General features: G+C 43.7%; 1 protein-coding gene and 1 long non-coding RNA gene across 2 annotated transcripts; one reads left to right on the top strand and one right to left on the bottom strand.

Annotated features, from left to right (window-relative positions):
- Positions 1–260: 260 nt before the first annotated feature.
- LOC140907827 (uncharacterized) lies at positions 261–4,765 on the bottom strand. Its single transcript, XR_012157647.1, has 4 exons — positions 4,570–4,765; positions 4,265–4,451; positions 2,203–2,386; positions 261–361 (listed from the first exon to the last, which is right to left on the bottom strand). It is a non-coding gene; the product is annotated as an uncharacterized LOC140907827 (long non-coding RNA).
- On the top strand, positions 4,712–24,793 carry CSRNP1 (cysteine and serine rich nuclear protein 1). Its single transcript, XM_073334677.2, has 5 exons — positions 4,712–5,058; positions 14,366–14,564; positions 17,367–17,626; positions 18,727–19,023; positions 20,694–24,793. The coding sequence occupies exons 2-5, from the start codon at positions 14,390–14,392 to the stop codon at positions 21,702–21,704; spliced, it is 1,743 nt and encodes a 580-aa protein (XP_073190778.1). The 5' UTR covers positions 4,712–5,058; positions 14,366–14,389; the 3' UTR covers positions 21,705–24,793.

The following is a 24,793-nucleotide window of genomic DNA, read 5'->3' as shown; positions in this document are numbered from 1 at the left end:
CTAGCCCTCGACCCAAGCCCTGCACAGGAAAGCCTGCATTCATGACGATTTCCTGTGAGGAAATATTAATCCCAGCTGTGTCCAAACATGGTAAATGAAACCTCAAGGAAATCGTTCCTTTGAAGATCAAGTGCTGTAAGCCGTCATATTCAGGAAGACTCACGTACATTACTGATAAGAATGAACAGTAATTTGCATACTATCAGTTTAGCTATATAAATACATATTGCCTATATGAGAAAGACAAAGGGTTGGAGGGGTGTATTTTATTGGACCAACTTCTGTTGGTAAAAAAGACAAGCTTTCAAGCTGATACAGAGCTCCTCTTCAGGTCTGGGAAAAGTACTTGTCACAGCGACATCTGTAGTGGAACAGATTGTAAATACATAGTGCAAGAAACCATTCAAAATGACAACTGGGGTGTGCGGTCAGTGGTTTGTTTTTTTCTGTACTGAAGCTGGTTCTCTCGGGGAATTAGGGTGGCCCATTCCATGTGTGAGCTACTTCTCTGGTGGGGTGTCCTTGTTAGGTGAAGGCGGTTATTTGGTGAACCCCTAGTTGTCACCTGCCACGCCACCCTGGAACCCCTAAGGAGTTACAGCCAATAATTACAACCCATGCTTGATGGGAACCACGTCCTGAAAGAAATCTTTCCAAATTCCCTCTTCTGGCCTTTAAACAACCCTCCAAGTTTGTGAAGATCATCATCAGATGCAAGCTCCCCACAGACCAGGACACACCAACTCAAAGCAGCACCAGACCCTGCCAGAATAACAGATGCAACCTGCAGCCATAACTCCACTGCTATGATGGTCAATTTCCCCCCTCCCCTCACTCCTCCATAACACATACTTCAAAATCTATGGGTCCTACCCATGCCCATCACAACATGTGGTATATCTCATCCAGTGCACTAAAATATATAACCTCACCCACCATGTGGTAGACTGGGTGCAAGCAAACAATATGCACTTTAATATGGCTGAATGTAAATGTATACATCTGGGACAAACACAGTAGGCCATATATACAGGATGGGGGGCTCTATCCTGGGAAGCAGCAAACATTTGGTGGTCGTGGTGGTTAATCAGCTAAACACAAGCTCCCAGTATGATGCTGTGGCCAAAAGAACTAATGTGATCCTGAGATGCATAAATGGGAATCTGGAGTAGGGGTAGAGAGGTTATTATAGTCTATAAGTACCTACAGGGGGAACAAATATTTAATAATGTGCTCTCTAGGAGAGAAAGGTATAACATGATCTAATGGCTGGAAGTGGAAACTAGACAAAGTCAGACTGGACACAAGGCGTACATTTATAATGGTGAGAGTAATTAACCATTGGAACAGTTTACCAAGGGCTGTGGTTGATTCTCCATCACTGACAATTTTTAAACCAAGATTGGGTGGTTTTTCTAAAAGATCTGCTCTAGGAATTACTTTGGGGAAGTTCTCTGGCCTGTGTTATGCAGGAGGTCAGACTAGATTAGGTGTTCTCAAACTTCATTGCACCGCGACCCCCTTCTGACAACAAAAATTGCTACATGACCGCAGGAGTGGGGGGCCGAAGTTTGAGCCCGAGCCCAAGCCCAAACTGCGCCGCTCTGGGCAGGGTGGGTGGGGGCGGATGAAAGCCCAAGGGCTTCAGCCCCAGGCTGGGGGCCTTTAACCTGAGTCTTGCTGGACAAAGCCGAAGCCTGAGCCCCACTCTCTCAGGCTGAAGCCTTTGGGCTTTGGCTCTGAGTGGTGCAGCTCGGGCTTCAGCATCGGCTGCGGGCAGCAGCGCTCAGGCTTTGGCCCCAAACCCCAGCAAATCTAAACGCCAGCCCTGGTGACCCAATTAAAACAGTTTGAGAACCACTGGACTAGATGATCAGAACAGTCCCTTCTGGCCTCAGAATCTATAAATATTGCCTGTATGACATTTGCGCTCTCACAGTGCTATACACTAACCCTCACTAGATTCCTGTGAGGTAGGTAACTGTCATCTTTATTTTACAGACAGGGGCTCAGGGCATGGAGAGAACTGAAGAACAGGAAGCAAGGTCTACGTTTTCTGAAGTAGACTTTGACTTTGGGTGCCTCCACGTTCGGGTCCCCAACCTGATTTTCAAAGTCAACTGCAGGTTCTCAGCAGTTCTGAAAAATCAAGAATGTCAGGGTAGGCATCCAAAATTAGTGGACATATTTTAAAACGTTTACCTTAATTATTTGCCCAAGATTACATAGTGTGCAGAGCTGGAATCAGGATACTGGACGTCCTGGATCCAATGGATGTGCTGAGCTGTGCGGCTCAAGGTAACAGAATGCAGAAATATTAACTTCTAAATCTGATCTGGGACAGGAGCGGAAGAGTGTCAGTCACACCTCTTGACTCTTTAATTGACTGTGAATTGAAATGGTTGCAAAAAGAACAGGAGGACTTGTGGCAGCTTAGAGACTAAGAAATTTATTAGAGCATAGGCTTTCATGAGCTACAGCTCACTTCATCGGATGGACTAGGCCAGATCAGATACTTTTCCCAAATGACTGACATTTTAGCTCCAAAATTAAGATTTCATTTTGAAAAGAATTAAGCACAAAATTTTCAAAACAATCTAGTCTAGAAGGCTATACTGCTTTGAAGTTCCCTCAGTGCAATTCTCCACTCTATATGATTGTAAAGAAAATCTTCAAAGTCAAAAGGCACCATATACATAATGCCTTGATGTGTTTACGTCTGAAACAATAGCTCTGGGGAGAGGTGTGAACTTCCCCATTCACAGCAAAGGCAGCTTCTCAACACTGAGTATTTCACAGATGATTCTTGCATGCAAGAAAGCTGGATAATCAAATTAAGATGTGCTCCAGTGAGACTCTTGTCCATCTCCTTTAGAGGTAACAGGTGGATACAGTGTTGAATTAAGGCAGAAACAACAGTTTCGGGGATGCAACCCCTGGGCTGAGGAGGGGACACAAAGAACCACACAGTTTGGATCCCAAGATATGTCAGCAAGACCTCTGCCTGATAGTACTGGGGTCCATCATGGGACTGCAGAGCCAGGACTGCTATGAGTACTTGATCCTGTTTCAATTGGATTGGATACAGGCCAAGACTATCATTGGGTGTCCCAGTAAATGGACACCAGACCTGGTGCTAACTAGCAATTTTCCTTCATGGCACTGTCTACTCAGAGGAGTGAACTATTCTAACCCCAGAAGTTGTCACACTGGGTTAAGTGTTGGGCATAATGGCAAAGCTGAGCAATGCTGGAGGGCAAGTTTGACCAGCCAGTCCGCATATCTGGTCTGTTGATAAACAGATGTTAGTTGGGGGTTTCAACCCCATTGAACCAACTGAAAGGCTTCAACAAGAGCAAGTACTCATAGCAGTGTCAATCTGGCAATATGCATTAACATGAAATTCACGATTAAAAATCTGAAGCCCCCCCCCCCCCCCGAAACTCTCAGGTTATCTATGGTAATTGCATTCATACCCTCATCTAGCACTTCAATGCTACCCCACAAAGGTAGTCTGGCACAAGCAAATGTCTTTCCACTCCAGCCCACATGATTTTTATCAGGGTCATTTATCTTTGAAGTGGAACAATCCCCTTTGTTAACTGGTCTTTAGGAATCCTCTAAATAATGCATCTCAAGCAGAGAGCACCTTCACAGAAAAGGTGATACCCCTCTGCCTACCTCCCCCTTTCTTTATTATACAGTGAACCCCAATGTGTCATCCTTTAACAAACCTTCCTATAGCTCAGTGGTATTTCAAAGCAATGAACATACCTAATCTCCCTGACACCAAAGGCTCAACTCTGGACTGCTTTAACTCAGCCCTTCATAAAGGGAACTACATATGGAGTGGGGGGGTTTCAGAAGAGGCCTTCAAAACCTGGTTGTGCCACCAGGACAGTAAAGATTGCAGTGCATTCTCTATACACAGTGCTGTTTCTCTTGCCTATGCATCCTTGGCTAAAGATGTCCTCCTTCCTTTTATCTCCCAGTTGTCTCTGCTTTCCACCCCTCAAGTGGCTGCCTTTCATAGATATTGTACATCTATTGTTTTTAAAATACCACATAGCACCTTTTGCCTGTGGTGCCCAAATTGGGTGACCAGATAGTAAGTGTGAAAAATCGGGACTGGGTGGGGGGAATAGGCGCCTATATAAGAAAAAGCCCTGAATATCGGGACTGTCCCTATAAAATCAGGACCCCTGGTCACACTATGCCCAAAGCACTCAGGGATAGATACTGGTCTCATTGATGTAACACTTACCATTTTTCAGCCACAAGGATCTTGGATCCCTTTATTACAAAGCTGGGCAGGTATAATTGTCCTCCCCATGACAGACTGGGAAACTGAGGCACGGAGCCGACATGAAGTGGCCGGGATGAAAGGACCCATAGAGAAGGGAACCGAGCATCTGGATATCTGATTCCGCACACAGGGGCAAACCAAGGCTCTGTTGGGTGACATGACGTCAAAGGTCACTCCGTTAATCACGAAGGGCATCTGAGCTAGAACCCAGGAGTCCCGCGGCTGACGCCCCCCTCCCGCCCCCATTGTTGTCAGGTGTGTACCCTGCTGTCCCTCAGAACACAGCAGCCCTTGATGTGAGTCGGGGCCTCTCCCGCCCGGCAGCCAGACACTGACTCATTCGCTCCCCTCTCCCGGCTCCGTGTAATTTCTCGGCTGGAGGGGAGGCAGGACTCGCGCCGCTCCCGGGCTGCGCCGGGGGAGGGGGCAGGAAGCAGAGTGTGGGCTGGAGGCAGGCAGGGCTCTGGCTCCGGCTCCCTTGTCACCGCCTGCGTCAGCGCCCAGGAGTTTTCCACTGACGAAAAAGGGCAGCGCTGCTGCGCCCGGCGGAGGAGGGAGGCGCAGCGCGGAGCCAGGCGCAGCCAGTCCGGCCGCAGCTCCAGACGCAGCCGCTCGTCTAGACGATGCGAGGCTGAGCGAAGGCTCCGTCCTGCGAGCTGCGGAGCCCGGAGCCGATTCGCCGGGGCTGCTGGCGCCTGCTCGGCGCCCCTCCGTCTCCATCGCTCGCCGCCCCCGCCGGACCCCAGGCGCAGGTAGGTGTCTCCGGCTCTCTCGGGGCGGCCGGTGCCGGTCCCCGGAGGGGGCGGCTGGGGGGGGTCGGGGTGACTTTGGGGCGGGGGAAGGTCTCCGGGGCTCGGGCAGTGAGTGGGGCTCGGGCTGGCTCCAGCGCAGCTGCAGTTCTTGGGGAGAGGAAAGGGGGGCAGCAGAGGCGCCGGAGCGGGAGGGGGGCGCCCAGGGCGAGAGGGGGCGGCGCGGGGGGAGCGGGGCGCAGCCGGGGCGCCCCGGACTGGAGGGGGAGCGGGGCGCAGCCGGGGCGCCCCGGACTGGAGGGGGAGCGGGGCGCAGCCGGGGCGCCCCGGACTGGAGGGGGAGCGGGGCGCAGCCGGGGCGCCCCGGACTGGAGGGGGAGCGGGGCGCAGCCGGGGCGCCCCGGACTGGAGGGGGAGCGGGGCGCAGCCGGGGCGCCCCGGACTGGAGGGGGAGCGGGGCGCAGCCGGGGCGCCCCGGACTGGAGGGGGAGCGGGGCGCAGTTAGCCTGGAGCCGGAGGGGGCAGGCAGGCACCCGAGAGCGGAGTGGGGGCGCTCCAGGAGCTGGGCGCACGGCGGGGGCAGTGGGAAGGGGGGGAGTGAAGCAGACGCCGGCTCAGTGGGGCGCCCGGTGGCGGCTCGGGATCTCTCATGGGAAAGGGGAGGGGGGCTAGGACAGTGTCGGGGGCTGGCATGGGGGCGGGAGCGGAAATGCGCTTTGGGGGGTAGCGCCCCCTTCCAGTAGGGGTGGGGAGCGCCGTGCGAGATGGCGCGGCTAGGGTCCCTCGCCGGGGTGTGGGGGGGTCTCGGGGCCCGGCGTTACCGGGGGAGGGATGCGCCGTCGGGGGTGACTCCCCCGGTCCTGGCTCCCAGTGCATGACTGCGGAGCGCGCTGGCCGCCCAATAATCCGAGCCCCTGGTGGTACTCGGCGCGGGGGTGTCCAGGGCCGCGCTCAGTAACGTTTAGCTGGCCGAAGTTGTTACTTTTGCTGCTGAGTCTCGCTCGCAGTGGGTGCATTGAGAGCTGGTCCGTCCCCTCCCCATGTCCTGGAGTGATATGCACCAAAACAGTTCAAAAGAAGTTAATTAAGGAGCCCGGGTCCCCCAGCCCGAAGAGATAATGATCTCTGGCCCCATGCTGGGCTATCTCCTCTGAAGGGAATGCACGTTCCCTCTGGGCAAATTAACAAGGCAGGGGATTTCTTTTGCTTTTAAGGAATTTGATGCCTGCTTTTCTTCTTCCTTCCGTGGTTCCAGGCGTGCAGGGAAGATACTAACATTGTTTCCTCCACTGAGGAAACGAAACAGAAGGTTTTCCATTCTGTCCTGTAGACTGCTGTATAAGATCCTTTCCCAATAGGCATGCTAGTGGAGATGCCTTTGGATGTAGTTTTCTGCCCGTGACTCACGATTAAAATCAGGTTCTTTTCTAGATGCCCAGGTGTTGTCTGAAATAGCTTCAGGAGAAAAAGGGACAGAGTATTTATTATATGGCATTCCTTAAGGATTTATTAATGCTGCTCATGCATCAAAACTGGTTCCATACTACAAATGTCAATGCAGAGAATAACTTTTTTATTTCGGTGGTGACACTCAGCTTTTCCTCAAGACAAAAAGCCGAGCACTCTCCATGTTTAAAGGCTGCAGTTTGAATTTTCTGTTGATATTTGAAGAAATGGGGGCACTTGATAGTTATATCGCCCAAATTTGCAAAACTGACAGTATTTTTCCATTGCCACAGCAACACCTACTGGTTTAGAGACAAATTGATCAGCTGCATTGTCCTGCTGCCCAAACACCAGGCAGGAAGGTGCTTTACCCCACAGCCTGTGACTTCTTCTGTGAACCGTATGCAAATCAGTTTCGTTTTCCCAGAGCAGTGGCTCTTGTCTTAATTTATTAAGTAAACAATTTGACTTTTCTATATGTTTACACCTGGATTAAAATGGTAAAGTTTCATGAATGTGTATTTTTTCCTCAAACCAAACAGGTTTTCTTTAGACTGTATAATTAATGTGTGTGTGATATGCATGAAAACTCTTTTCTAAAGTAATGATGGCCTTCTAAAACGTCCAATTAAAAAAAATTGTTGAAATCAACAGAAAATGTTTATAGCCATCTACAAATGTAAAGGTATAGTTATTTGTTGCATTGAACTATCAAGTCATCTAACATTTTACAACTGGAGCTTTTTTGCTAAGCAATTTTAAGTGAAGCCATCAAGGTCGGGAGGTTTGTTTTAGTATCTGGTGGATGTATGTTTCACTCTAATAGAGCATACAGCTGCTGGCAAGCTTTTTAATAATTTAGTGCAGGACAAGTGTGCACACATAGGAGAAAAAGTAATGTACAGTGTGTACCTACTGGAGGACAAATATGGAAACCTGTTGTGAATTATTCATAAGGGGTAATCAAATAAAGGATTTTCCTAGACAAAGTGCACACTGTATTTTCATATTTATTATAGTAAGATCCCTGGCAAGTAGACCTGGAAGCTTAATTTCTTAGCAGCCAAATCAGATAATCTCCTATGTATTCTGCTGTTTTTTGTTTATCTTTCCAGTTGTCAACAAGAAATAATGGCATGGTGGGGAAAGCACCGACCCAAATTTTAATTCTTGGCTTTTTGAAAAGTGTTAAGCACTTAAATTCTTCCTGTGAAAAATATTTTGGCATAGGAATAAACTTGCACTATAAACTGATTCATGCTTTTATTCTGTGGCACTGACTAGTTCAGTTTTTGCTGTTGCATGGTAGGCAGAGTCTATTTTTACCCAGAGTAAGGTTATGAAACCATACCCAGCTGGGTTAAAATGATCTAGTTTAAACTGGAAAGCAAGGCTTGTGTTTCTTGGAATACTGTCTATGATGCTGGTTATCCCTTGCTTTACATTCCATGCTTGAGCAGGAAACTGGGAGGGAGACTACCTTTTTTCTTGCACTTTCCTTTCTAGGCTAGTTCTTTTTATGGTAGCTTCCTCAAAATGCCTACATCAACCCAGGTGATATTGTCAGGCTAGAGCATGTAACAGTAGTGCTATGGAAACCACTCAAGTAAATATCTAGAGAATTAAAATAGTTAAACGAATGGATGCTCAGTGAATCAGGGCCAGCAGAGTACTGATTGTTAAGTAATCTAGAAGCTTCAGTGAAAGCACCTCTGTTTTTAGATATCTGATATTCAGATGGTTAAATTAAAAGTTCTGCTCTACACCAATTTTTGTTAATGCTAGATACAGTACCAAGGTCATCTGACCTGCAGTCAACAGAGGCATGTAAATGAGTGCCTCCTAGTCTGAAGAGAGACTGTAAAAATTGCAGTCTTACTCCAGACTTGCTCAGTGAGTGTATTCAGTGTCCTTCCTGACTAAAATGCATGGTGGTGTTTTTAAACTAATATTTGCTCTTGTCAGACATGCGTTTAAACCCACCATAGCCCTGGGGGACTGAGCTGGATTCTAATCTGACTCTGGGATCGACAGAATTGCTAACTTAATTTCCAGTTGCAGACTCTTTGTTGTTGTTGATCCATGAGCCAGAAAGAACCCACCTTGACTTTCAGATTCCAGGTTGTTTGCAGAGTTGGCATCTTTTTACTTGTAAATGGAGGAGATTTGATCTGAAAGTTACTGAAAAACAAATATTTAAGTCCATAACAACACTTTTACAAAGTTGCTTTTCAGAGTAGAGCTGCACTTTAAATTACTTTTGCACAAATCTTGAATTCCTTCATGCATTGGCTCCTCAGCCATGAAACCAAACTTCAAAATGTCACTGCAGACTGATGTCCTTTCTGATGCTCTTTATAAGCATGGATGTGGATGTCCAGCCTAGTACTAGTGAATGCAGAACCTACAGCAACTGGATCTAATATAAGAAGTTTCTGTAGTTTGACTTTATTGATTACCCTACAACCATTCAGTTGTACAATTGCATATAACAGCTACGAAGTAAAAATGCGAATAGTTTATATTCTGCAATAAAACAACCAGCAACTTGCATACACAAACATAATGTCTTGTGGGGTTAGTTATAAATAGACTAAAGGAACACTATTGTTTTTGGTTGCTTTTCCTCTGGTTGACTAAATAAATGCCAAATCTTCTTAAATCTAAATTACTTGAAATATTTACTGTTGACATGTAGTCCAAGAGTAGGATAGCTAAAACATTAATTCCTTGCATTCCAGTGTACTAGGGCTTTGCCCTGCGACTTGCTGAGAGCCAGAAATAGGATTTAGCCGTTTCAATTCCCCTTCCCCCACTAGACATCCCCCCTCTGCCCCAAGTTTGATGTTCAAAAAAAAAAAAAAGAAGAGAGGAATGCACATCTGAGCTAAATATTTGTTAGAAAGTATTCCCAGGATAGTGGGAGTTGCGGTGCTAGTGGAATTCCTGCGGGTTTGATCCATCGCATTATGTACTTGTTCAAAAAGCTGTTTTCAGTAAAATAGATGAGTAAGGAGTCTTAGCCAAGAACAGAATGTCTTTTTTGGCAATCAAAAGGGAGATGGGATTATTTTATTTCAGGTTATATAAAAAAAAGTGGGGAAAAAACTCCTCTTGTATATGGTACTTGCAGACTTTGTGAGTGCAAGAATAGGAACCTTTTTCAAGCTGCTGTGCAGTTTTGGTGGCTTATTCTTAAAATCATATTTATGTCCTATATAGACATTTTAATTGTGGAATTACTGCCATTAAAATATCCTCACTGGCTATAAATTGGCATTCAGGTTTTGTTGGCTGAGCATTCAACAGGCTAAGAGACATCAGAGTTTCAAGGCAGTGTTCAGATCACTGGGCCGAATTCTGCTCTCTTGGAAGAGTGATTGGCTTTACCGCAAATGTTTAACTCTATTCTGTCGGATTTTCTTTTTGGGTGGGTACAGCTAGACACTGAGGGTTCAGCTTCACTCTTATCTGTATAGTTCGTGAAAAGGCTTTGAAAACTCTACCTGGGGAAATGTTCCATCTTAAAATCAAAAACAGAAAAGGGAAAAATGCTTTGGGAGCAGTTTCAGTAAAAGCTTTTCCCATTAATCGAGAATTATGTTTGCATGATCTCTATTTATGCACTGACAGTGCAATAAAATATTTGAAATAACTTTGTCATACTGTAGTGGGTTATTTTCCCCCTAAATGTTTAGCTCGCTTCATTCTTATGAAGCGAAGTGATACGTTTTTTCCTTCTTCCCACTCTTGGGGAAAATACCTTATGCATGGTGAGCACTTTTATAATGGGCTTTATTGCATTAGGTAATCCTCAATTATAACCTAGCTTGATCATGGTTTTGTGCTTCAGTCCAACAATCATTAAGACCATCTGTTTATCTGTGACATGATTTGCTGTGTCTTTATAAACAGACCAGTGTGTATGTGCCTTATTCTGTGCTTCTATGATCAGTGTTGATTTTCATGTTGGTACTTTCCCACTTCATAATGAGACCACTGTCAACACAGTCATTTAGGCCAGCCAACTTTGAGTGTCATCTTGGAAGAGCCTGTACAGGGCAATTAAACAACGTAAAAACAAATGTAATTTGTTAGCAATCAGGTATGTTGTTGTAGCCTTTGCTTTCAGTATTTCTAATGTGCCACCTTTTTGCCTGCAAGTGAAACTGTTGTGGTCTTGGTTTTCTTTTATGCCAGTGGTAGCCTATCTGTACCACCAAACTGCCAAATATATCTCCTGAGGCACAAATTAGTGACTGAGCCATCAGGGAGATGGAAGAGAGGTCAGAATTTGGCTGTTGGTTAGGCTGGGTTGGAAGATGGTTGTGGTTGATTTCAGTGTAGGTGGCCTGTGAGCACAAATGTCAAAGGTAACACTCTTCCAAAGCAGTAGTTTACATTGTTCAAGGGGGGGAAGGGCTTTGCTGTAAGAGAGCTTGACATGATCTGTGTTCTTTCCCTATTATTTATCTTTTTTGTAGTGCAACCTTGACTTTTCTACAAGTTTCCTGTGTTTGCTGCTTGACATCTGTCATGGTAGCCATTGGGCCGGCTGAGATGGCACAAGCGAAGAGAGGGTTACTTTCATCCCTGTTTGTTTAAAATCTGGGATCCCTTGCAAATGCTGTAGCTCAGAAGTCTGCATGTTGGGGTGGAAGGTGACTGTGACTTAAGGAGCAGCTGTCAGGCTACATACACATGTATGCAAGTATGCTTTACAAATGAGCTGTCCACAAGCTTAGAAGCATGAGAGAGTGAAGAGTGATTACTCCTTAACGCAACTGGGGCTGCTTTAAATTACTCCCCCTTCCCCCACCCCCCCACCCTCCCAAAATAGGAGAAGGGAAATCAAACAAACAATAAAGTAAGGAGTAGTTGAGTACTAACTAGCTCAGTCACTCCTAATTTTCCAACTATATAATTGGAACAGACTGGTAAAACTGAGCTGAATAAAGCCTCAGACTTCTGCACAGAGCTTGTTTCAACCCCCACACTGAGAAGATGGGGGGGGTTTTGTTTTGTTTTTAAACTACTGAGTTCGTGTTCATTTTGTAAAATGGGGGAGAAAGCACATAGTACGGTGAGAATTTATACTAACAGCTGAGCTTCCTTGTGGTCACTTGGGAGTTCTTGCTGAATCGTATTGGTGAGCTAAATGGAAAGTAACAAAGGGGTTAAGCCAGGTGTCAGGTAGGTACATGTGGTGTTACTGATGGAAGATATCCAAATCCACCACCTCCCCATCTGTTTTGGATTAAGGCCAAAAAAACAACTGTGGCAAAACCACCTGCAATGTTAGTTCTGTCTCCTTGTCATGTTCGAGCTGTCAACAAAGGGTATAAAAAGAGGCTGGGGAACCAGTTACTTTTTCACTAGTATGAAAATAGTGCATAAAAATGGTCTTTATTGAGCCCAACTTCAGATTAGAAAGTTGCATAGCCTAGTGCCTTTGAAGCCCCAATACAGCCATGCTGCAGTAAATGATTAACTTTCTTATAACCAAAGGGCCATTACAGCCAGCAATTTTTAACCTTTTAGAGACTATTGTCTTATGGAAAGCTGTTTGTCAACATAATTAATTAGTGTTTGTATAGAGCTTTGAAGATTGAAAGAGCTCTATAGATGCGCTAAGTATTATTATGCAGTGCTATTGAAATGTTAAAATCCCATCATTAAAAGGTTTTGAAATATGCATTTTTTGCTGTGTGCCCACACTTGGCAGGAGCATTTAAAGAAGAATTAACAGACTAGCCATGCAAAGGAAAGAGGTAGTAATACAATTATGGTCACGAACGCATTTGTGCTAATAGAAAAGTCTAACCTTGATTGGGGAGGAGAGTTTCTGGCAGTCAAGTACAACACTGGGCTTTGTAAGATTTCAGGCCTGTTTTTAATACATATCTGACACATCCTTGAGTTCTGATTTTAGTGTCGCGTTAAAGGATGCCTTTGGGTTTTTTTTAGAATTAAGGATGTTAAATGGAACAATCCTGTGAGATCCCTGAATTCCGTGCAGTTCAAGAAGTTCTGTGTAACTTGGTAATAAGCAGCTGAGTAACTCTTTGGTCCGTGGCCAGGCTTTGTTCACTAGATGTTTTCTAATGGTTCTTTTTTATTTTAATTGTAGACCTTTTTTTGTAAGGCCTTTTAATTGTAGACCTTTTTTTGTAAGGCATCTGGAAAAGGGGAGGGGAGGGGGCAGCATCCTTCTGCTTGTCTTGCTTCCCATGTCAGCTGTGTTTGGCTGTGTGGACTTTGGATCAAGTTCCATTCTTATCATTCAGCAACACTTTCTGATAATAGCCTCTTAGTTTCATTGGCTGCTAAAATTGCTTACTAAGAAGCAGCCATACTTGTGTCATGCCAAGTGACTGGAGCCACAGTATCATCCCTCCCTCAGTAAGAGGGTGGGTGATTCTCATAAACTGCACCTATTTCCTTGCCAAAGGAAGTTTCTGAACTCTATCTCTGGGTTGTCATGATTTGTAGCCTCATATGTTTATTGCTGATAAATACACAAATGCACTGGTTTGAATCATAGTGAGTCAGTCTTCCAGTAATAATCTTGTCATGATGTCTAGTTACATGCTCACCTGCTTCAAACCTAAATAGACCAGTGGTGATTTCTATTAAAATAGAGAGGCATCCATCCAGTATGTTGTATCTAGGGTTTTACAGGGAGAAAAGGTCTTTGGTCCAAACAGCATTCTCCCCAAGAGTGTTCTGACTCAGTGGATTCTGAGCTGTAGAGTGAGTGATATGATTCAGCTGGTATATTATATGAAAAGTATAGTGTCTTTTTGTTGTAGGAAATTCTTATTCCAAAGATGCTAAAGGATTAAATGTGAAGTTGTTTGGTGGGTTGAACGTTGGAAAAAGAAATGAACAACATTTAGAAATCCAGACAAGTACGGAACAACTTTGTTTTTAATTAGCTCGATGGCTTTTAATTGGTACTCTGTCTGATCTATAACACAAAATAAACGCATGGTTTAGTGAACATGGGCTGGATCTGAAAGAAACTGAGAGGAACGGTTGTTTCTTGCATTTGATATATTTATATTTCAGTGCTTCATTTAATAAGCCCCCAGGGGACTGAAGCAAGTAAATCATGGCAAGGGATTGTTCCCAACAAACTGGCTTCTTTTTGTAATTAGCAAGAAGCTAGAGCTGTAACTTCCTAGTAAGTGATTTAGGTAAGGAGTTAACATAAAAGACTTAGTGCACAAAATGTAGTACTTATAATTTATTAACGTTTCTGTTGATGGAATGAATGTGTGGAACATCTGTTTTGTGTGCGTGCAGTAACCTACACTCACCTTTTTTGTACAGTCTTAATATGGGTGGAATGCTGCAAGGAATTCAGTTGAGTTGTCAGAAATAAGGTTTGAAGGTAGGGTGAAATAGGTAAAAATGTGAACCTCAAAAGTAGGGGAGAGACTTGGATGTGTTCAAAAACGATAGCAGTTTTAAGTAGTAACCATTTGTATTATGGTGGAAATCAGGGGACAGCTTTCATGGATGGGAATTAGTTGATGTAGAAACTGAAATCATGGTGTGCTCCATCGCCTATCAAGGTTGTGAGGGAACAGCCCGGCAAATGTGAGGGTAGCAAATGTGTGACTTATGGGTAGGTGGCTAAACATCTCTGCCTCTGATCTTTAGGTGCATAGGGGTAAATCTTAGCCACGTGCAGAGAGCTGGCACAGAAGCCACTGAAATGCCAATGAAGCCCTCAAAATAAGGCTTAAGTGGTATTTGGTATTTTTGTTGGCTCCCTGTACAGGAGCGAATTTCACCCCTAGTGAAGAACATCCATTGTTGCCCATGCTTTATTTTTCCTTTCTCCCTTATTTTTCAGTTCTATGAAAAATACCGAATAACCATGAGTGGGGTACTGAAAAGGAAGTATGATGAACTGGAGGACGATGCCACCTACTGCTCCTCTTCCTCCTGCTCGCCTTTCTCCTCTTCTTCAGCCTCCTCAGGTTGGGAAACAGACGAGGAAAACTCCCGAGGAGACAGCAAGCCCAGCACTGCCTTACCCTCCAGTTTCACTCGTAAGTATCCTCTGACAGTATATGTTGTTATATCTAGATGGTGGGGCTGTGTCCAAACATTCTGCAAACGGATTTTTAAAACATGGCACCATCTCTGTGGATAGTTATTACAGTCACTCCCAAAATCTTGGCAGATACTGATTTATTCATTGTAAACTATGGAATGAGTCTATGAAGTCTGGTGCATGTAATTTTATAAATCTGGTCCGTTTACTTAGCCTGCATTTTAAGGATAGTTTTCTTCAACTGTTTATCCCAGTATTTTATAACAATTAGGGCCTCTATGAATTTGCATAGAGGCCCCAATTTGCAAAGATAGGAGCCTGAAGTTAAGTATCTAAATCTACCTTCAGGTATCTAAATGGGCAACTGGGGGCCTAAATGTTAGTTATAGGTGGCCATTTAAAAAAAAAAAAAAAAAGTAGGGTCAAGTGATTAACCAATGGCTTAATTAGTTAATACAAACCATTTCAAAGAACGGTTTCGTAAGCAAACCGGATAACTTGCCACTGACACTGTTGCTGGTGCAGACAAATGCTATTTTGTTTTCCTAGCAGCTACTACCAGTTTGGGTTGCTTTGGGGAAACACATAAGAACTTCTTCCCTCACTTGTCATCCAAAAATTACAATGCGCACAATCTTCAGCTAAGGGAAATAGCTTTACCAAGTAAATTATACTAGAGCCCTGCAAATATCTTGCAGTTAAAGTCCACTTAGCAGACATACACAAACATGCACTGGTCTGAAAAGGCATTAGAAGTCTTGTAATAATAAAGAGTCTCATTCTTTTTTGTCCTCTGGGTTTTGTGAAATAACAATGGACTTTCTGTATGCTCTGGCCCGATTAAAAAGTGTCAGGAATGAGAATACAATTTTTTTTGCGGGGGGAAGCAAAGTATATTTATATTTTGTTTTTTGCGGGTGGGGTGTTCTGGTAAAGAATAAATACTTTTAAATGCTTAAGCCAAGACTACACAAAAATGCTGTGCCCAGGGAGAAGATGTCATTAAAATGATGACAATGACCAGTGTGAGATCTCGAAAGCTTTGCTGATACATGTAGTAGAAGCTGCTAACATAGCTGCATCAATGCTCCTTTACACTAAACTAAGAAATGTTTGTTTATATGTTGGTAAATGAGGCTTACTGTTAAAAGTGGGCCTAGCTAACTCCAGTTCTGCATTTCTCTAAGCTTCTGGGGCACCTGATCCCACCCCACCTCTACAAACACCCTTTGAGTTTATAGCTGGTCATTACAATTCCATATCCATAGTAGTACTAATCAGGAGAGGAAGGAGATGGTTCAGACCGAGCTTTGGGATCCAGAGATCTGAGTTCAGAACAGTCTGCCAGTGATTCCCTTTGCAAGATCAAGTCACTGCAGCCTCAGTTTCCCATCTGTAAAATAGGGATGATAATTCTTCTTCTGTCTCGTGGAGTTAGATTCTAAGCTCCTTCAGGACATTTTCTGTCTTACTCGGTGTGTATACGGTTCTCCTAGCACGGTAGGGTTTGGTAAACTACTGATATAAGCTAAACCAGTGTAAACAAGGGTTACTCCAGTTTAAGTGTGTCTGCACTAGGGCATGTACCAGTATAGCTAGAGGGATGTAGAATAAAATCTGGCGCAATTTTTCATATACAGACAAGGCAAGTTTTTAAATTGCTGTTTTAGCTGAGATGGGAGGCCATTGTCATTGGGAAGACATGGCCCCCCCCAGTAACTGGAGACTTTCCACTTGCCATGTGAGGTCTGTTTATATAATTGTCAATGGTTTGGGCTCTAAAATTTGATTATCTTTGTGCTGACTAAGACTTCTCCCCACCTTCTATGAGAATCCAGCAGAGATGTGGGCAAACAAGCTAATTTTGTCTTTTGCTGCCTCTTCTTCCTAACATGTTCCTGTTACAGGAAAAGTAGTTCCTTAAACCAATATTGCCACAATTTTGCCTTCCATTTTACATGTCCTGATAGGTGCAGGGCAACAGAGTGATTCTGGAATTACTCCTGTAGACTTGTAAATCCGATCTGTTAGATAGATAGATAGATTCACACTAGACAATGTAAAACTAGGTATCTCTGTAGAGATAACATTTTTAAACTTTCTCAATACATAAAGCATGTTATAGCAGTTTCAGATAAACCACAGTGTAGTGTTGCCAATGTTTATATTGGGATCACCTGTACAAAGATTAACATCTTTGCAGCTGCTCTCAAATTAGTCTCCGGAGAATAAACTACAGATTCATAGTTCCTCCCAGTGGATGCAAAAGGAAGTACCATAAAAGCAGCTGTTGGTAATTGTGTGCTCTCCCATATAAGCTGCAACAAGCATACTATTTGGGGGTCTGCAGAAAAGAATCTGAGGAATAAACGCAAGGTACCCTAAAAGCTGTGATGCTAACAGCATATAGAGAGGACCCAAGTGTTTAAAATCTCTCACGCTCACACACACAATTTTGTTATGCTCTGCTATACTTGAAGAATAAGTAAATGTAAATTTCCTTGAGGAAATCCATGTGAGGAGGAGATAGTCAGTTGCTTCTTAGAAAGACTGATCAATGTTCCTTGCTAGCAGAAAAATATTGGCTATGATTTCTTGCACCACCTTCACCTGCCTTGAAATGAGTATGCACGCTGCACTTGAGGATCTGTCTGCTGAGATACTGGCCTAATACTAACTGGTTGATTTATGTAGACTAACTGGAAGTCTTACAGTGGTTTGCAGCTGTTTAACATGAACGTACATCTGTTCAAAGGAGAGGTATGTCATGTGCCTTTTTTCATTTCTGCCTTTCTAGCTACATCCATTCTGAAGAAAACCAAGCGGTTAAAGAAGAACAATGTGGAGTTCGACCAGGTCACTGTGTTTTACTTTCCACGCTGCCAGGGGTTCACCAGCGTGCCTAGCCGTGGTGGCTGTACCCTGGGGATGATGAGCAAGCACAGTTCGTCCAGGCAGTTTACACTGGCAGACTTTTCTAAGGAACAGGAGAACGTTCGGCGGGAGAAACTCAAGGAGCGGCTAAAAGAGGAGAAACTGGAGGCCTTGAAATGGAAGGTGAGTAGTAACATGTGGCATCATTTGTCATGAACTGGTGCAAGTCCTTATGATTAAGGCTGAGGTTTTGTCACGGATATTTTCAGTAAAAGTCACGGGCAATAATGAAAAATTCACGGAAGCCGTGACCTGTCCCTGACTTTTACTAAAAACACCCATCATGAAATGAAGAGCCTGAGCAGCTGCGGGTGGGCTAGGAGCTCCAGGGTCCCCCTCCACTGGGGGCTCTGAGCTCTGAGGGTCCTTCTTGCTTCCCCCCCTCAAGTGGAGAGGTGCAGTGGTCTCTGGGGCTGCGAGGAGGAGCGGGGGTCCCCCCTTTCAGTTGCGGTGGCTGGGAGTTGTGGTAGGTCCATCTGACCCTGCAGATCCCAGCCAGGGCTGGCTGAAGTCACGGAGTCTTTGGAAGTCATGGAATCGGTGACTTCCGTGACTAAGTCGCAGCCTTGCTTATGATTAGTTTCTGGCCGCTTTACCATTCGGGGCATCTCGGAGGTCTAAGTATCAGTTTTGACATATCCAGATTCTCTGGAAGCATGTGTTCAAATGTAGAGATGAGCAGCTCAGCTTTTCTGTTCTCCAAAGGTGAAGAAACTGAATTCCATGAATTTAATAACTTACCAAGTGTTTAGAGGAGACCTTGTTCCTGTCTGCTTGTTCCTGAAGGGCCGTCTCATATCTCTTTTGAGAAGAGTAAAGATTTGCCCTGGTGTCCTTGGCCAAAATGTTCCTCTTCCCACTTGAGCAGTTTACCAGGTGTCTGCCTCATGACCCAAGAAGCTGCTGCATTTCAGAAGCAGGACTAGACCTGTCCCCTTCTCTCCCTTTAGCTTCTGCCCCTCTGGATCTTAATGGTCACCAGTTTTAGGTCACTGTTCTCTGACTCTTCCCCACAGCCGTCTCTTCACCCCTACCCAAGATACATGGCAGACACCCATTTGGGAAAGGCCAAGGTGCAGTAATAGTGGGGGTGGGGGGGTGGGGAGGGAGGATATTTGTTGTTGTGGCTTAGTTCTAAGTGTGCGTTTGCTGGTACAGGTTGAGATGCGTTCTTTAGTGTGTGTGGTCCGCTGACTCTGTCTTCCTCTGTTCTTTGGGCACAGCTGACCGTGAACGGCACGGCGGAGTCTGAGGAGGCCAGCCAGCTCACTACTGAGGACATATCCGACGATGACGTGGATGTGAGCAGTGTGGAGCTGGAAGACGGCTTCTTCCTACAGCCCTACCCTGCCAAAAAGAGACGTGCTCTGCTCAAAAACATGGGGGTGAAGAAGATAGACAGAGAGGAGAAACGGGAGCTGCACAGCATCCGCCTGTCCCGTGAAGACTGCGGCTGTGACTGTCAGGAGTTCTGCGATCCAGAGACCTGCAGCTGTAGCTTAGCAGGCATTAAATGTCAGGTACGTGCGGCTCGCTGTGCCACCCAGGCTGTGCATTGTGCCTTGCATCCATTCGGGACATATGTGAGCGAGGCTGGGACTGAGACAAGGGTGAAACTTAATATCAGAAGGGTCCTTGCACAGATTGGAACTATGTACATGGCCAGGCTTTTTGGCAGCGTCTGCAGTCTTGATGCAAGCAGAAAAAAAAGCAGGCAGGGAAGATTAGCTAGTTTTGAGCAAGCGCAGTATATAGACTAGATTCTCCTGCTAGCAAAGCCGGATTGTAAAATGCGCTAATTCTAACTTGCATTTAAAAAATTGTAACTGTCAAAGGGACACGGTTGAAATTGACAGGTTAAGCTCTGGCTACCTGCCTTAAAAATGGTCTATGTATACATATACTTTATCTGTATTTCAGAGCATAGAAAATTAGGCCCTTCTTACTCCTCAAGAACATAAGATAAAATGAGGGTAGCAGTGTAGATAAAGTTCCAGGATCTCTGCTGGACAGCCCCCACCTTGGGATGCCCAGTGGGTGCTGCATTTCTTTGCAGTCATGTCCATGTCCCAGTGCCCTTCTGTTCTGCATGTTTCTGCAAATCCACCACGTGTGGAAATCCATACTCCCATACTGATCGCTTAAAGCAGGACTGATGCATATTTAATGTTCCACTGGCTTGCCAAAACCGAGCAGGCAGGTAGAGTGGAGGGCTGCATCAGAGGCACATGCCCACAAACTTAAACGATGCTTCTAGGTCTCATGTTAGGTCTTGAGCGTGTCCCTTTGGATTTCTTGGCTTGTCTTAGTTCGTATCCCAATTCTGAAGTGATGACAAGCTGGGCTGACAGTCTATAGCATGTGATGTCGTGCATAGCTTCACCCAATCTTCAAAGAGTCCTCCTCCATTTTTAAGCACCCCCACCCCAAGAGATGAGTTTGGCATGCCAACCTCAAGTTTCTGCCTGTAGGTAACTTCAGACTGAGTTGGCCTGTATCACCCTCTTGGTGTAATTCCGTTTAGGAATTTGTGTTCAGGTTTTTCTTGTAGATGCTTGCCTCTCGAAATGTGTTCTGCAAGATGCATTCCATGGATTTTGAAATGTTAATTCATTATATGTCATGGCTGTGGGGATGGAAGTGTGTGAAGTGTGTGCAACCTACTATACAGCGCGTTTTACACATCCCCCTCTAGTGGCTGGTCCTCAGAGGGTGACTCTACCGCAGGTGCCAGTTATGGCAGTTACTCCTTTACTTCAAACGGTAGAAACTCTGCTTATTACCAGCCTGGGTCCTGGGAGCAGTCCCCAGTGACTATCACGATAGCTCTTGTTACGTGTGCATATGATATAATCAGTATATCACTATTTATACTATTTGTCCAAAACTTTCCACACAGGTTTCCTTTGAAAGGGTATATGCTTTACCTATGAGACCTTTTCAGCTCCTTTGGTCTTAAGTTGTACCAAGATCCATCCTTCTTCTAAAGAGTGTTTGTTTTTACCCACTAGCTGGTATGCTCTGTTATGAAGATGGTTTCTCAGCATCACTGAAGTTTGGGGTTTCTTCAGAGCTTGCAGTCACTTTCTTTCACATTATGCAGGGGTTTATGGGCCCCGCACCTAACAGCACCTAGGCAGATGTAGAATCTCAGAGATCTAACACTGTTGTCTTCTTTGCTCCATGGCAGATGGATCACACTTCGTTCCCTTGTGGCTGCACGAAAGATGGCTGTGGAAATACAGAAGGAAGAATAGAATTCAACCAGGCTAGAGTGCAAACTCACTTCATCCACACCATCATGAAATTGGAACTGGAAAAGAACCAGCAGAGCAGTGAAAGGAATGTAGAACCCGAATCATCATTTCGGGACAGACTCCATCAATTTGGCTGTTCAGCAGGGAAAAATGTGTTTGAGGAAAGAGCTGTCCCACTGACTCCAGCATTTCAGTTCAACATGGACCTGGAGACAGTTGGGGAGAATAGCTGTAGTAGTGATATGACAGACTCTTCGATTTCATCCATTCAGAGCGAGGATTCGGAAGAACAGTACGAGAGTGTCCCGTCAGATAAGTCTCAGTCTGATATTGATGACGACGGTCTGGCAAGAATACTCCATTTCAATGATTCTGACATCGAAGACAACAGTAATAATTGCCAAGACAACTTAAGCTGTTTCCATCCTGCTGACTTCTTTAGTGCTAACATTGAAGACCAGTGTGGTACAGCTGCTGAAAAACTCAGCACTGGAAACTACTCTGGCCATTTGTCAAACATCTCTGAATGCCTGGATGAAAATGCCAATCAGGACGCTGGTTGTTTTCTAGACGACACTGCTGATACACACTGTGATGGGCTTTCGTGCTGCATGTCATCCTCTGCAGAGCAGTGCTCAAAGAGCTACACAGATCTCAGCCTTTCCTCTGACTCCTTGGATCTTTTTCAGTCATTTTCCGACTATAACTTGGGACCTCTTTATAACTCGTTAAAGGAATATGAGAACCTTGATAACTTTTCAGCATTGCAGTTTCAGTTGCCTAATTTTCCTGGCTTTCCCCAGGCAGGAGACCAGAGCACCTGTTTCCTGGAGTCTCTAATTGGCTTGTCTGAATCTGTCCCAGAAACTCCAGTCCCTTTCACAGACAATCAGCTTTTAGAAGATGCCATTAAGTCATCGCTAATGGAAACAGTGAAAGTTTAAAAAAAGAAGGAAAACTGAAATTAAAACTGAAGTACTGAGCAAACTTTCACTGGAAGGAGAAAATACTAAAAAAAGCTTTCTAAGCAGACAAATTATTTTTGGTCTTTATAGAACATGGACACTTTGAAATACTGCAGCTACAATCAGTTCTCTTGCTGTTTGTGCAAAATTTATAAACTTTCATAATTTGGAAAAAATAGAAGACTTTCAAGTACGAATTTACCTGTGTTTTGTACAAAAAGACTTATTAATAAATACTCCTTGTTAACATTGCCAGTCATACACAACAGCCCCTTCTAGAAACTATTCAGTGTTGCAAAAACTTTTTAAAACAACTTTTGAATCCATATTTATTGTGAAAAATGATTTGCATAAGAGTGAGCCTGACATGTGCTTATGTTTAAATCTGAAGAGGTTTACAGAAAAGATCCATACACTATATCCATAATCATTTTCACCTATTTATTGCAAATTCCAGAATTTAAATAGCCACCGAAGCTTGAACTAGTATGAAACCTTATTTAAATTGGTAATACCTCAGATGTATTATGTGTACAATCATATTTTTTACATAATATATCTGTATTTATTTATTTTTTACCTTTTAGTACATGAATAGCACTGTGGTTTATTAATGACCTGGAAGTGCAATAAAGTCTTTAGCAGCACAGATCCTAAAGACGACAACACTGTTTTTTAAAAGAGACGGAAAGATGTTAACTTCAGAGATTGTCAGATACCTTTTCTGTCTTTGTATAACATTTCTAAAAGAGCCTAAGCCAGGTGAAGTTTGTGCGGGGGGGTGGGGAGGGTTGGTGTTGGGTTTTTTTCATAATTAAAAACATCCTCTTGGTAGCTAAAAATCCTTTCATGGATGGGATGATACAATGTTGTGTGAGGTCCATAATTCTGCTATGGAAGACAACCCCCCTAAACTATTCAAGAAATAATATGAACTAACTATATTTAAAAAAAACTTTTTTCATAAATTATTTTATAATTTTATTTAATTTCCTAAGGATTTGGCCATGAGATCTTTAGTGATCTATTATGGTGCCTGAATATGCAGAGGAACCATTAGCAGCAGCAGATGTAATGAGGACCTTTCCAGCTGGTAGAACTTTATGAGAGCAACACTGCTCATGCTCCTGATTTAAGTGCTCCTTAGGACACTGAAGTGTAAAGGGTCTAACGATTATGAAACACAGCGGGCCAGACCATTTATATGCATTTTATAGATAAATTGATAGAAGTAAATTTAGATGAAAATGAAGGTATTGGATTATTTATTGCTTTTATATGTTTTAGAAAACCCTAAAATAAAAAACTAAAGCTGAATAACTTGGCGCAACTTTTTAAGAAATAAATTAGAAATCAAATAGTATCATTTTAAGGGGTATTAGAGGCCTTCTCAGGCATGTGTGTTTAAATCTGTCTGAAAACAGGTCACTGGCCATTACGTATAATTGGACATAATCTGTAATTTAGCAGTACACTAAGTGCCTATGCCAACTGTACTGATGTGTGTTGGTCTAGTTTGTATATCCCAATATCATGGTATAAATCTACCAGCTTTAAAAATAGGTTTAAAAGATTCAATTCTTGTACGTGACAGAGTGATACCTGTACTTGAGCAATAGCCAAAGGGGGGGCTAGGGAATACATTTTTCTTTTTAAAGCCTGGTGTACATTGAGTTAAATGTCCTGCTCGAGCTATTTTAAACAAAAGCTGTGCCTATTAGCAACCCCGTATTCTGAATGTAAGCCCGCGGTGTCTGCTTTGCTGAATAGGCCAGCGTATGCAGACTCCCAAGCAAGAAAAGATGGTGTCAGTTTGACTGATTTTAGGCTAAAACAAAAACCCTTATGAAAAGCTGAGGCAAAACACTTCCATAGGCTGAACTATAAATATAGCAGACTATAGAGATTACAATGGTTTGTACCTGCTCGTTAATAAATGATTATTTGGTATTCTAATTGGCATGGCAAGTTGTTCACAGCGATCAGCGATTAGGAAATTCTCACATACCAGAAGAGCTATTTTGTCAATTGTAGATCTTCTCTTGTACTGAGCTGGTCAACTTTTAAATGGGACATATTATAACAAACCAAATTGAACTGTGACCCTTTGCAGCTGTGACTAATAGCTGGGTTCCAGTATAGCTGCAGGTTGCAGCGCTCAGGAGTCTATTGGTGCTGTCTGATTTAACTTCATCAGACTCCACTTGCCTCTCTGGGACTCCCTGCATCTTCGCCCCTGGAGCCCCGGCTACCCTGACTGAGCCCCCACCATTCCTTCCACACTGGAACCCTGACTGAGGACCCTGTCCTGTGCCGTGCAGAGCAATGGTACACTTTCATACAAGCCTTACCTAGCGAGAGTTGCTGGATGGGACTTGGCTGCCATGCAGGAGGGCCATTGTACGTGAACTACTGGCAGATGGAGGATTTCAAGAATTTTTCTTTGTTGTTCTGAAAATCCCATTCAGTTATCTAATTGGTGGTCGTTTCTATTCTTCAGACGGCATCAAAAATACTGACAAAAAGTGTCCGGTACCATTCTGTATTTATTGGCACTAATGTAAGATTATGTTTTAGAACATTCCTAGGTTTCTCTGCATATCTATCATTTTAGAAGTGAATGATGGGGATAAAGATTCCTGCCTTCATGAATTTTTTTTTCTATAATTTATTCATTTTATTTGTGTTGGTGCCAAAAAAAAAAGAGAGAGAGAGAGAGTGATTCTTTTTTTCCCCTCCTTCAGGGCACTGTACTGTAAATATATATATATTTTTCCCCCTCTCCGTATCTGTGTAAAAAGTTGCCTATCAAACAGTTTAAAAACTGGGTATTTATTGACACAATCTGTAATTATCTAATGTATTGATTGAAACGCTTTGGTTTCAACATAGCTTTATTTTAGCTTTCCTTGTGTATATATTGTGATTATGTTGCTTAAAGGTACAAGTAAAAAAAGCTTTATTTTTACCTTATCCATTTTCATTTGTTTAAAAAAAAAAAAAAAAGCATATTTGTCTACAGCTGCTGTCTGTCATTTCATCAAAGCAATATGAAGAAATTTCCATTT

This window comes from Lepidochelys kempii, chromosome 2, assembly GCF_965140285.1.
Source record: "Lepidochelys kempii isolate rLepKem1 chromosome 2, rLepKem1.hap1, whole genome shotgun sequence".
NCBI classification, from domain to species: domain Eukaryota; kingdom Metazoa; phylum Chordata; order Testudines; family Cheloniidae; genus Lepidochelys; species Lepidochelys kempii.
The sequence above is the reverse complement of the archived record's forward strand: the minus strand, read 5'-3'. Positions and strand labels throughout refer to the sequence as shown.